We start from the raw sequence: 12,727 nt of genomic DNA, 5'->3' as shown, positions 1-12,727 counted from the left end.
TAGGGGGCAGTGTCTAAAAATTAGAGCCAGACCTTTCAGGAGCGAGATTAGAAAACATTTCTACACACAAAGGGTTGTAGAAGTTTGGAACTCTCTTCCGCAAATGGTAATTGATACTAGCTCAATTGCTAAATTTAAATCTGAGATAGATAGCTTTTTGGCAACCAAAGGTATTAAGGGATATGGGCCAAAGGCAGGTATATGGAGTTAGATCACAGATCAGCCATGATCTTATCAAATGGCAGAGCGGGCACGAGGGGCTGAATGGCCTACTCCTGTTCCTATGGGCTTTATAAACAGAGGCATAGAGTATAAAAGCAAGGAAGTCATGATGAACCTTTATAAAACACTGGTTCGACCACAACTGGAGTACCGTGTCTAGTTCTGGGCACCGCACTTTAGGAAGGATGTGAAGGCCTGAGAGGGGGTGCAGAAGAGATTTACTAGAATGATTCCAGGGACAAGGGACTTTAGTTACGTAGATAGACTGGAGAAGCCGGGGTTGTTCTCCTTGAAACAGAAACGGTTGCGAGGAGATTTGATAGAGGTGTTCAAAATCATGAAGGGTCTAGACAAATTAGATAGAGAGAAACTGTTTTCATTGGCAGAAGGGTCAAGAACCAGAGGTCATAGATTTAAGGTGACTGGCAAAAGAACCAAAGGTGACAGGAGGAAAAACTTTTTTACGCAGCGAGTGGTTAGGATCTGGAATGCACTGCCCGAGAAGGTGGTGGAGGCAGATTCAATCTTGGCCTTCAAAAGGGAACTGGTTAAGTACTTGAAAGGAAAAAAATTGCAGGGCTACGGGAATAGAGCAGGAAAGTGGGACTCGCTAGATTGCTCTTGCATAGAGCTGGCACGGACTTGATGAGCCGAATGGCCCCCTTCTATGCTGTAACCTTTCTATAAGATGTGATTGCACTAGAGAGGGTACAGAGGAAATTTACAAGGATGTTGCCAGGGCTGGAGAATTTTAAGCTATGAGAAAAGATTGGATAGGCTGGGTTTGTTTTCTTTGGAACAAAGGAGGCTGAGGGGAGATTTAATTGAGGTGTATAAAATTAAGAGGGGCCTAGACAGAGTGGATAGGGAGGGCCTATTTCCCTTGGCAGAGGGGTCAGTGACTAGGGGGCATTGATTTAAAGTACTTAGTACAAGAATTAGAGGGGAGCTGAGGAGAAATTTTTTCACCCAGATGCTGGTGGGGGTCTGAAACTCACTGCCTGAAAGGATGGTAGAGGCAGAAACCCTCAACTCATTTAAAAAATACTTGGATGTGCACTTGAAGTGCCGTAACCTACAGGGCTACAGACCAAGTGCTAGAAAGTGGGATTAAGCTGGACAGCTCTTTTTCAGCCGGCACAGACATGATGGGCCGAATGGCCTCCCTGTGCCGTAACCTTCTACGATCATATGGCTGTACCTGCTGTGTCTGTTGTTGCTCCATCAGTTGCTGCCGAAGCTGCTCAAAGTTTTGCTGCTGGAATTGCTCAGCCAGCTGCTGAAAAAGTGATGTGTTCATGGTCTCAGTTACAAGAGGTCTGTAAATCAAAGAGGTAACCATTTACCACACACGTGCAAACAACAGTGCTTCTGTAAGAGGCTGAAAAAACAATGCTGAACTAGGTAGCACCTTCATACCATTCAAAATAAGCCACGGGATATTTGAACAATAGAATATTGTCATTATTTGAAACGGACAACCATTTTAAAAAGACATTAGGACAGTACATGCTTACCATAAGAATTATATTGACCCAAGTTACGTTCCTCCGCAGATGATGATCAAAATTATGCAACTACACAGTTTGTTTTGCTAAAATCACTGAAACATTGGAAAAGGACACTCTGAACTGAAATGACTACTTAGTAATTTTCCCCCTCCAAATAATCAATTTTTTAAAAAAAAGACTTCCAACTGATGGCTGGTTGGTAAATGTAATGCATTTGTGTTATCAAGTAATACAAACCAATAATGTCCCAGATCTGTGCTGAGTCAGCTGATCTCAGCTGGGGTGTTAGCGAGAGTGCCACACTTGGGTCTTAAATGTTTATAAAGAGAAAAACAATCAACCATGCTACTAGTCAGTGACCTCTGCTGGAAAATGTGTATGGATGTTTACATCAGCTTGATCATAATGCCCCGATGCTCAAAGTTCTTGGTATCTATGGGAACTGTACTCTGGCATCAATCACTGCCCTTTGGGAGGAAGGGAAAAAACCAGGATGATTTAGTCTAAATATAAAAGCCAACTTGTAGATGGGAGGTACAGAATGCTCCCATACTGCAACACAATGTGCCATAGGCTAATAGCATTTTACATTGCACCAATTCTTCATACTGTAAACTCTTTCTCCTGACCTTCATTCAGGAAAGGTACACAATGCAGGCTTAGCGAGGGAGGAAGGAACATAATGTAGAACCATAATGTTACAGGCGGAGTTTAATAATTGAAACCTAGGTGTTCTAAGGATTACTCACATTTTTTGTTTGTGAAGTATAGCGTAAAAATAAATGGTGTCAGTTTTATAGAGTTTAAGTGACTTCTGAAGGTTACATTAATGTGTTGCCTGCCATTCTGCAAGAAGGTACTGATCACCAAGTGTTCTTTTATGGTGAAGAATTTTCAAACACTCAGAGTTTTGATCAGCTGTGAACCGGCTCGCTCTTGCTATAGATTCTCTCTTTTGTAATATTTGATGACTTCAAAACCAAATATGTTATGACCTTCTAATGCAACCAAATATGTAACAGGAGTTGTCCTACCACATTTGAGCTACTAGCAGCTGAACTGCTAAAGATTATGTAGTGTTTAGTCAAGAATGTTTGAAATGCTACTTTAATTCCAAGTTTATTTTCAACAAAAATTGACATGCCAGGATTGCTGACAAAAGTCCCTTCCAAACTCTATTCCTGGTTTGAATTATAAATCTTTCAATTTTATCAAAACTTCACAAAACTACTATAGTTAACAAAACACTTATAGAGTGTGTCTCGCATCTTAATTCAACAAAAACATTCCATCTTTGTTTCAAATAACTCCATTTCTAACAGGGGAACACAAACCACTATCATATTCTCAATTTTATATATGGATTTCAAACCAATGGTATCAGCACAGATGAATCTGGAGTGACAGAAAACTTTGCATTTTAAGCAAAATTATTTAAAATTGTGTTTAAAAACATAATATGGGCTGCTCTTTTGGTTCCAGGGCATAGCTACAATTCCCTCCCCACCTCCTTACACCCAGCAAAACTCCCCTGAAAATCATAATGGAATTGCTAAGAAATGAGATTACCGGGAATGACATCCAGGAACCTATGGCAATCAGGAGATGCAAAGTACAACACACACAAGAACTTTCATCTCCAATATCTATTGTTTGGAACTATTCATTTTTCCAGTGACTGTGCTGTGTACACCAATGAATGAAGCACTGAAATTCATTCAATCATACCTCCAGCATATATACTTATATCACAATTAAAATACAGTTACGTTCTGTCCAAAGATTTCTGAAGCAAGATACGCACTCGTTCATAATTGCCGGGACGGGGGGGGGGGGGGGGGGGGGGGTGGAAAGATGTATAAATCAGACAATTTCTTACAGCTGGGATGCAGATGTTTCTTTCTTAGTTTCATCCGAGCGATCATGTTCTTCATCATATTCAAATCTATCGAGGAGTTTCTGCAGCAAAACATACAAACCCAATTCAGTATTTCATAACCAGTTGATTCAACAAGTGTTCAGTCACCTAGCCCTGTTTACACATACATCCTGTCCTAATTGTAACAGCTACTTCCTTCAGAATCAGTGATTTCTTCAAAAGCAGAAATGCATTTAGTTTGTTGTGTGCGAACTTTACCTTACAGTCTGCTGCTAATGGCAGCCTGATATTGGTGACAGCATTGTAAAGAAAATTAATCAACATTGTAGTTTCTGAAGATGCTAAGACTCAAAGAGGTACTTTTCACCTTTGGAAACACCAGCATCACCCCTCTCCACTTACTTCAAATATAAATGTTACCTCTGGAGGCAGAGGCTAACTGCTACAGGATGCAATTTACTGATTTTTGGCCAAATTGGAACTTTCAAACAATTGTACTTGTGCTGTGGAATCATAGGATGGATTCTACAGCATCTGGACCAAGAGAACCATTTCTTCTTGAGGTTGTTCTGCAATATGAAGGGGGCACAATAAGGTAGCCACTACTACCAGGAATGAGAATGGTCATCATCTTCATTGCCTTCATCAACTTATGTAGTAATAGGCGTTTTGGTTGTCAGGAGCGCATAAGGCAATAATGAGGATCTGCAATAATTAAACATATATGATGTATTCTGAAGTACTGAATCAATACTCAGGAGCCTCTTATTGCAAAAGAAGTTTTTTTTATATAAGTAGTGTTTGCTGAATTTTGTGTCCATCAAGGTGAAGGATGCTAGAAATAGAACACTTTTGGTACTTGGCAACAATATTAAATATTTCCAGTTCAAATATAATGTGGGCTTGATGAAAAGTAAAACTCCTTCTGACCTTCCCTAAACTCAATAAAGCACTGCCCAATAGGTCAGTATAAATGTTTCCAATTCTCACTTTATCTACCCTTCTAACTGAGGTTATTAATCTGTGCCACGGTTTGAGCAGGGCCATGCCCACTAGGCAGAAACAACTTACATTTCTACAGTGGTTCTATGTAAAAGAAAAATGAGTTAAAACACTCACCAAGGCAGAAAAGGTGAACGCTGAACAGGAAAAAAAAGAGGAAAAACTATTTGGATAGGTACGGCAAAAGGCCAAAGGGGTGTTCTAAAGGCTGAGGAGTTAGGAAGATAGTGATTTTGGAATAGAATTCCAGAAGACAGGGGGATAGTAACTTAAAGAATGGTTTCTGACGATGAAGCAAGTAGTAATCTGATGTCATAAAAGGTAGGAACATATGGCTGGAGAAGGTCAATCAATCAATAAGGGTGAAGCTAGACCGAGGAAGGACTTGAAAATAAGTTAAAGGGGAATACTATTTTCTCAAAGTACCTCCAATCACCCAGTCATAAAATAAATGGAATCCAATTTAAAAAAAACGACAAATGCAATCCTATATGATGAATCACAACGCCAACACTTGGTTGTGCAAAGTTACGTACTATAAATTGGCAACTATATCCCAGCATTTCAACCAGCCAATTACAATGCGATGTTTGATCATCAGATGAAATTCAGCTTTTGTAATTAACATTAACTCAGGACATAAAATGAAACCTTTTAAAAGCATTAGTAATCAACATGCTCGACTTATTTTAAAATCTCAAACTTTTTACTTCAACAGAGGACACAACTCTGATTAGCCTGAAAGCCAAACCAATATTTATTATCTTCAAAATGTTAATCAAAAATTCCACTGGTCAAAGATCCAGAACTTATTCTCCTTTGGTCAAGGCTAGAAGAACATGGCTACTTAAATCTCATTCTACTCAACATCATAACATTGCTGCAGCGCACATTTCTTGCAACTGCATAATACTGAACCTCAACAACGAAATTTAAGTGCTTAATTCCTGCCAGTGAACTCAGTGCTTAATTCCTGCCGGTGGGTGGTGCAATGGAGAAAAACACCATCACACAATATTGTCTGGATAACAGTAACCCAAGGGCAGGGGTGTACAATCTGCAGCCTTGAGATCATTTGTGGTTTCTAATTCATGGCAATCTGGCCCTTGAAGTCCAGGCAACTGAGGCCCATTTGTGCTTATTTTTTATTTTCTGGTTTGAACTTTGTGAGACTGGAGCTTTGGAAAGGGCAATTTCTAGCAGTTTCATTGCTGGTGGATTGATCGGCTAGCACCAGCAACTTGAGATAAGCTAATTAATGGGAACGTGGGTTGAATATTTATATGTGGCTGCCAAGGTTCCACGAAACAAACCTACATGGCCCACAAAGACAAAAGCTTTTACACCCAATCTAAGGACATGAACTGGAATTTCAAAAAAAGATCATTCAGCACATCAACCCTGCTCCTTCCGAACCACATCAATTTAATCGCCCGAGGACAACAAAGAAAATGAAAATAATAAAAACAAACGATAAGTTTAATAGAAATTAGAATAGAATCATAGAATCGGTACAGCACAGGAGACCGCCATTCGGCCCAGTGAACCGATGCCGGCTCTTTGTAAGAGCAATCTAGTTAGTCCCATCTCCCTAACTCTTTCCCCGTAGCCCTGCAAATTTTTTCCCTTCAAATAGTTATCCAATTCCTTTTTGAAAGCCATGATTGAATCTGCATCCATCACCCTTTCAGGCAATGCATTCCAGATCATAACCACTCGCTGCGTATAAAAGACTTTCCTCACATCGCCTTTGGTTCTTTTGCCAATCACCTTACATCTGTCTCCTCTTGTTCTCGACCCTTCTGCCAATGGGAACAGTTTCTCTTTATTTACTTTATTTAAACCAATCATGATTTTGAGCACTTCTATCAAATCTCCTCTCAACCTTTTCTGCTCCAAGGAGATCAACCCCAGCTTCTCCAGTCTATCCAAGTAACTGAAGTCCCTCATCCCTAGAACCATTCTAGTGAATCTTTTCTGCGTAAAGACTAAAGAAAGAGTGAAAGAACTAAGAGAAGGTATCACATTATCTGTGCTAGGTGTGATTTATAGTGATGTTACCTGTATTTCAATAAATTTTCATACTCCATCCAGATAAAACTGCAAAATACGTACAATTATAGATTCTGCCCTTCCAGTTCAATTGTGGCTAGAGAAGCTTCTTGAACTGTATAACACCAACCTGCATTTATATAATGCTTTAATGCAGAAACACCCCAAAGCACTTCATAAAACAGGAGTCATGAAAACACATGCTGAGCCAGGAAGGGAGAGATTAGGAGGGTGACCAAAAGCTAGGTCGAAGAGATGGATTTTGAAACGGTTCTCAAAAAGGTAGAGATGTGCAGGTTTAGAGTTTTCCAGGGAGTAGAACCAAGGCAACAAAGTTCTGCTGTCAAAGGAGGAGCAAAAAGGGATGGGGGATGCACAGAAAGCTGCAGTTGGAGGAACAGATTATGCAGGAAGACATTTAGGCCTGGAAGAAATTGCCGATAGGATGGGGAAATGCCATGGATTTATAGACAAAGATCTTGAATTGAATGTAGAGTGTGTTGGGGAGATTATGGGTCAGCAAACACTGTGGATGATGGGCAAACAGTGACATGAAGCTGAGATTGTTCTTCTTAGAGCAAAGAAGGTTATGGGGAGATTTAATAGAGGTGTTCAAAATTATGAGGGATTTTGATAGAGTAGCTAGGGAGAAACTGTTTCCAGTGGCAGGAGGGTCATTAACCGGAGGACACAGATTTAAGATAACTGGTAAAAGAGCCGGGGGGAGTTGAGGGAGTGTTTTTTTTTTACTCAGCGAGTTCTTATGATCTGGAATGCACTGGCTGAAAAGGTGGTGGAAGCAGATTCAATAGTAACTTTCAAAAGGGATTTTGATATATACATAAAAAGGAAACATTTGCAAGGCTACGTGGAAAGAGCAGGGGAGTGGGACTAATTGGTCTTTCAGAGAGCCAGCACAGGCACGATGGGCAGAATGGCCTCCCTCTGTGCTGTATGATTCTATGTAGGATTTATCCCCTTGATATTCAATGAAAATCTTGGAGCAAGAACCAACTGAAGCTAAAGATGTGAAAGAGTTTTCTGGAAATGAATTGATGGAGAGCAGAGAGTATGAACAGTAGTAGGTTCAGCCCAAAAGAAGATTGTTGTAAACTTGCAAAAAAATCTCTTTAAGCCTGCTGTATATCAATAGTGAATAACCAGAGATGGTAATAATGAAGGAAATATCTTAAAAAACTGAAACAGCCAGGATTGCTATTGACAATGGGAGAAAAAGAGCTGAAGATGTGGTGAGAATTAGTCCATCTATACAGTGGACAGAATCACCAAGGGCACAGGCTTAAAATTCTTAAAGGAACTGATTTATCTTCTGTGAAGACATTGATGCCCACTCCACACCTGCTTTCTCTGTCTTTATTTATTAGTGGGATTTGACAAATGAAGAATGAAATGTTTAAAATATGTAATGAAGGAAGTAGGGAATTGATGGTTCAGACAGCTACCAGAGAGAAAAAAAAAATCAGCACTTTTCTTGAGGCTGCCTTCATCAGTGACTTTGAAGTAGGGCCATTAACCATCAGCACACTTATCCACTTGTCTTGGAACCTAGAAAAATAATTTTTTGCCCTGCATCTTGAAGTTCTGCCTGCTGAAGTACCAGTAAAGAAAAGGCATATTGAACAAGACAGTAATAAAGCCATTATTGAGGCAAAACTACAGCATAGTGAAGTACCATGAATGTTTTACTTTACACTTTATTCACTTACTGAACATTTTTTAAATGCAGCACTCTTTCAGTGCAGTGTACAATGATCAGAGTTGTGCTCTGTCTTATGCTTTATTATATTAGCTCTGTAACATAATTGCATCCATCATTGTACCTTATTAAAATTGAGTCGTTGTTCCAGTGGATTGAGTGTATTAGCTGTAGCAGCTGCTGTCAGCTGAGCTGTAAGGGCCTGTAGTTGGACCACAAGCCCAGCATCAAGAGCCTGAAGCAGAGAAGGCTGAGGCTTTTGCTGCTGCATCTGAAGACTCTGCACCAACTGTTGGAGCTAGAGACAAAGAAATGACAACATAATAGTTTTACATATAGAAGTATAGAATTTGCATCACAAATAATCCTCTCTCTTCTGTTACATCTGCTCAAATGTACGATATTGGGAATAAAGTCAAATAATTGATAGCAAGCTTTTGCTACAAAATCTGTAAAGCATGGGAAGTATTTAAATTTCAGTTTCATGACAATGATTTAAAATTAAATTATCAGGATAACATGGTGACACATATGTTTGAACTAACACACTATCGAATGTAATGATCAAACACAGGTAAATACCTAGGACTTTCCATATTGTAAATGCCTGTCATTGTGGAGGCACTAAATATTCTTCCCAGAGCAAGAGCTGGAAAATTAGAAGGCAAGTGCACTAACAGCTCCTTATTAAGCAACACTGGTAGAGATCTGGGAGCAGGGCACCTGTGTGTATCTCAAGCAAGGGACAATATGATGTGCAAGGAGACCAGAGGAAAGTGGAGAAACTAATATCCTACCTAATAATTAAGTCCTGTGGAATCATGAAATTTACAGCACAGGAGGAGGCCATTCAGCCCATCGTGTCCATGCCAGCCGAAAAAGAGCCATCATGTCTAATCCTACTTTCCAGCACTTGGTCCGTAGCCCTGTAGGATACGGCACTTCAAGTGCATATCTTAGTACTTTTTAAATGTGATGAGGGTTTCTGCCTCTACCACCCTTTCAGGCAGTGAGTTCCAGAGCCCCAACACACTCTGGGTGAAAACATTTCTCCTCAGCTCCCCTCTAATCCTTCTACCAATTACTTTAAATCAATGCCCCCCCGGTTATTGACTTCTCCGTTAAGGGAAATAGATCCTTCCTATCCACTCTATCTAGGCCCCTCATAATTTTATACACCTCAATTAAATCGCCCCTCAGCCTCCTTTGTTCCAAAGAAAACAACCCCATCCTATCCAATCTTTCTCTATAGCTAAAATTCTCCAGTCCTGGCAACATTGTCGTAAATCTCCTCTGTACCCTCTCTACACATCTTTCCTGTATGTCAGTGCATCATAGTGCTGAAAGTTAAAAAAAATGTTTGGACCTTACATAAATATTATTTGCAGTGGTTAGAACTTGCTTTTCTACAATATACTATTATTAGAGCATAAACACAGATCATGTTTTTCCAAATAAACAATACTCGCACCCAATTTGGTTTCTTCAAGCCTAAATGAACCCCCAGAAAACAAGGTATTACATATTCAAAAAAAGGAGATAAATATGGAAACAGTCACACCATTTTGTGTTTTCATTGCATTGAGAACTAAGAAATACAAACTACAAGAAAGTAAATTTTGAAGAAGGGTCTGCACCCAAACGTTAACTTGTCCACAGATGCTACCTGATCCGCATTTTCTGTTTTTGTTTCAGATTTCCAACGTCTACAGTCTTTTGCTTTTTGTTTACCTTCTAGGATAATATAAAATACTTTTAAACATTTACTTTGTTTCCATTTTAGCCATCCTGACAGTTAAACGCATAAAGACCTTCTCTCCGGGCAAAAAAAAAAATCAGCATAAATTGTTTAACCGAAGTGTAACTACACTTAATAATTGCAAACTCGGCATAATCTGTTGCTTGGATCTTTCCATCTGTGCAACTCTCTAAACATGCAAAGTAGTTTCAGTATTGGGGACAGAGCGTAAACTAGATGTACTTGTAGTAAGTCATCTACCATTCAACCACTCCCCCAAACACACAAACAAAATTTGTACTTCAGTTCATACATTAGGGACATAAACATGAGGTGTTGCACTTTTAAAAAAAAAACAAGCTCCATATTTAAGTAAACTATTTTTAAGGTAAGGAATCTTACAACACCAGGTTATAGTCCAACAGTTTTATTTGAAAATCACAAGCTTTCGGAGGCTTTATCCTACGTCACCTGACGAAGGAGAAAGCCTCCGAAAGCTTGTGATTTTCAAATAAAACTGTTGGACTATAACCTGGTGTTGTAAGATTCCTTATACATTTGTCCACCCCAGTCCATCACCGGCATCTCTCACATCATATTTTTAAGGTGTCAGAAGTTCTGTAATTGTACTGGCAATGATCAATACAAAATTGGCAGATAACATCATACCTGTTGACCCTGCGGACTCTGGAGAAGCTGTGCAACAGCAGCAATTGTATCTGTATTAGACAGCTGAGAGATGGAGGCCCATGTGTCAGGTAAATTCTGCACCACATTAGCTGGAGTAGCAGGCGTGGCTGGAGTTCCTGGAAAATAAAATATTTGCCACTATACAAATTGGTATTGTTTGATATAAAACTTTTAACAGTTTCTGATAAAAACAAAAACAAAACCAGCAATGGCACAGCACCTTCCCTGCATGAAATGCAGGAACTGGTTTTCCGCACTGAATGAACCATCCGCATACACAAATAGTAAATAATCAGCATACTTTGGCAATATAGTCACACCTGTAACATAGTAAATGTACCGTTTGAATTTCATACGGTTAGAATTCTGATTTTTAAGTGAGAGATGACATTTCTTAATTAACCTAATTGATTTAAGTTCTCTTAGAACAAATATACCATCAGCATTTCAAAAAGGCAGGAGTTGAGTTTGTGAAAAGGTAGAAATGTTTGCACTGACAATACACCTTATATAGGCAAGGACCTAATGAGGTAGAAGATGATTGTGAAAAATCACACTGAGGACACCTGGTAAGATGCAAGTTAACGTACATCCACCCTGTGTATTAGGCTATTAACTAATGGGTTACATATATTGCTGAAGGTCAATTTTCTCATTATCTGACAATGCAACTATATCAGACTTTCTCTTACATTTTACCAAATTAAACCTGATTGTATTTTACAGGAACCGCGTATGGAAACTTCATATGCGCACTGTTTAAATGAATCTAATCAAATTTACACTTTTAACTACTAAACAAGACTTCTGCACTCATATGACAGGCCTATCATATTAACGTCATAATGATCACTAATCCATAGTGAACTTGGATATATCTTAAAATTTCAATGTATGTGTCTATTACTAAGAAAGAAACTGCACCTTTCACTTCCTCAGGATGTCCCAAAGCGCTTCACTGCCAATGAACAACTTTTGAATGCTAACTGGCAGCCACTTTGCAAGGTCCCACAAACAGCAATAAAATAAATCTGTTTGTGGTTGGTTGAGTGATAAATGTTGGCCAGGGCACCAGGACAATTTCCTTGCTCTTCTTTAAATTGTGCCATGGGATCTTTTATGTCCACCTGAGAGGGCAGACTGGGTTTTGGTTTAACATCTCATCCGAAAGACCCTGACTCTGACTGTGCAGCATCTTCAGTACTATATCGAACTAATCAGCCTAGGTTATGTACTTAAGTCTCTGGAGTGGGACTTGAATCGATGAATTGCTGACTGAGGTGAGAGTCCAACGACTGAGGCGAGGTTACATAGAATTTACAGCACATAAACAGGCTTCATAGGAACAGGAGTAGGCCATTCAGATCCTCGAGGCTGTTCCGCCATTCAATTAGATCATGGCTGATCTGTATCTTAACTCCATCTGCCCACCTTGGTCTGTATCAATGTCAGTTTTGAAATGTTCATTTGACCGAGCCTCAGCAGCTTTTTGGGGGAGTGTGTTCCAGATTTCCACTACCCTTTGTGTGAACAAGTGCTGCCTGATATCATCCCTGAACAGCCTAGTTCTAATTTTAAGGTTATGCCTCCTTGTTCTGGACTCCCCCACCAGAGGAAATGGTTTCTCTCTATCTACCCTATAAAATCCTTTAATCATCTTAAGCACCTCAATCTTCTATACTCAAGATGTGGAGATGCCGGTGATGGACTGGGGTTGACAATTGTAAACAATTTTACAACACCAAGTTATAGTCCAACAATTATATTTTAAAATTCACAAGCTTTCAGAGGCTTCCTCCTTCCTCAGGTGAATGTCAAGAAATCCTCGAACCTCTCGCATTTATAAATCACAGAACAATACCTGGTGATTACAGATAGTCTTTTCAACTGCCCGTTGCCAAGGCAACCAAAGTGTT

General features: G+C 39.5%; 1 protein-coding gene across 4 annotated transcripts in view; it reads right to left on the bottom strand.

The window, feature by feature from the left end:
• The window catches only part of scaf8 (SR-related CTD-associated factor 8), a 333,661-nt gene that overhangs the window by 176,113 nt on the left and 144,821 nt on the right, over positions 1-12,727 (bottom strand). For all 4 annotated transcript variants that reach the window (XR_010963680.1, XR_010963681.1, XM_067989093.1 and 1 more), the window contains exons 6-9: positions 10,791-10,927; positions 8,508-8,681; positions 3,613-3,692; positions 1,424-1,541 (exon numbers count right to left, since the gene is read on the bottom strand). Coding sequence is in view for 2 of the 4 variants with exons in the window: in XM_067989093.1 (XP_067845194.1) it covers positions 1,424-1,541; positions 3,613-3,692; positions 8,508-8,681; positions 10,791-10,927 (509 nt within the window). In the remaining 2 variants the exon portion in view is untranslated. The remainder of the gene's footprint in view (positions 1-1,423; positions 1,542-3,612; positions 3,693-8,507; positions 8,682-10,790; positions 10,928-12,727) is intronic.

The sequence above is a fragment of the Heptranchias perlo genome, chromosome 8, assembly GCF_035084215.1.
Source record: "Heptranchias perlo isolate sHepPer1 chromosome 8, sHepPer1.hap1, whole genome shotgun sequence".
NCBI lineage: Eukaryota > Metazoa > Chordata > Chondrichthyes > Hexanchiformes > Hexanchidae > Heptranchias > Heptranchias perlo.
Note: the sequence above shows the minus strand (reverse complement) of the source record. Positions and strands in the feature narration are given on the sequence as shown.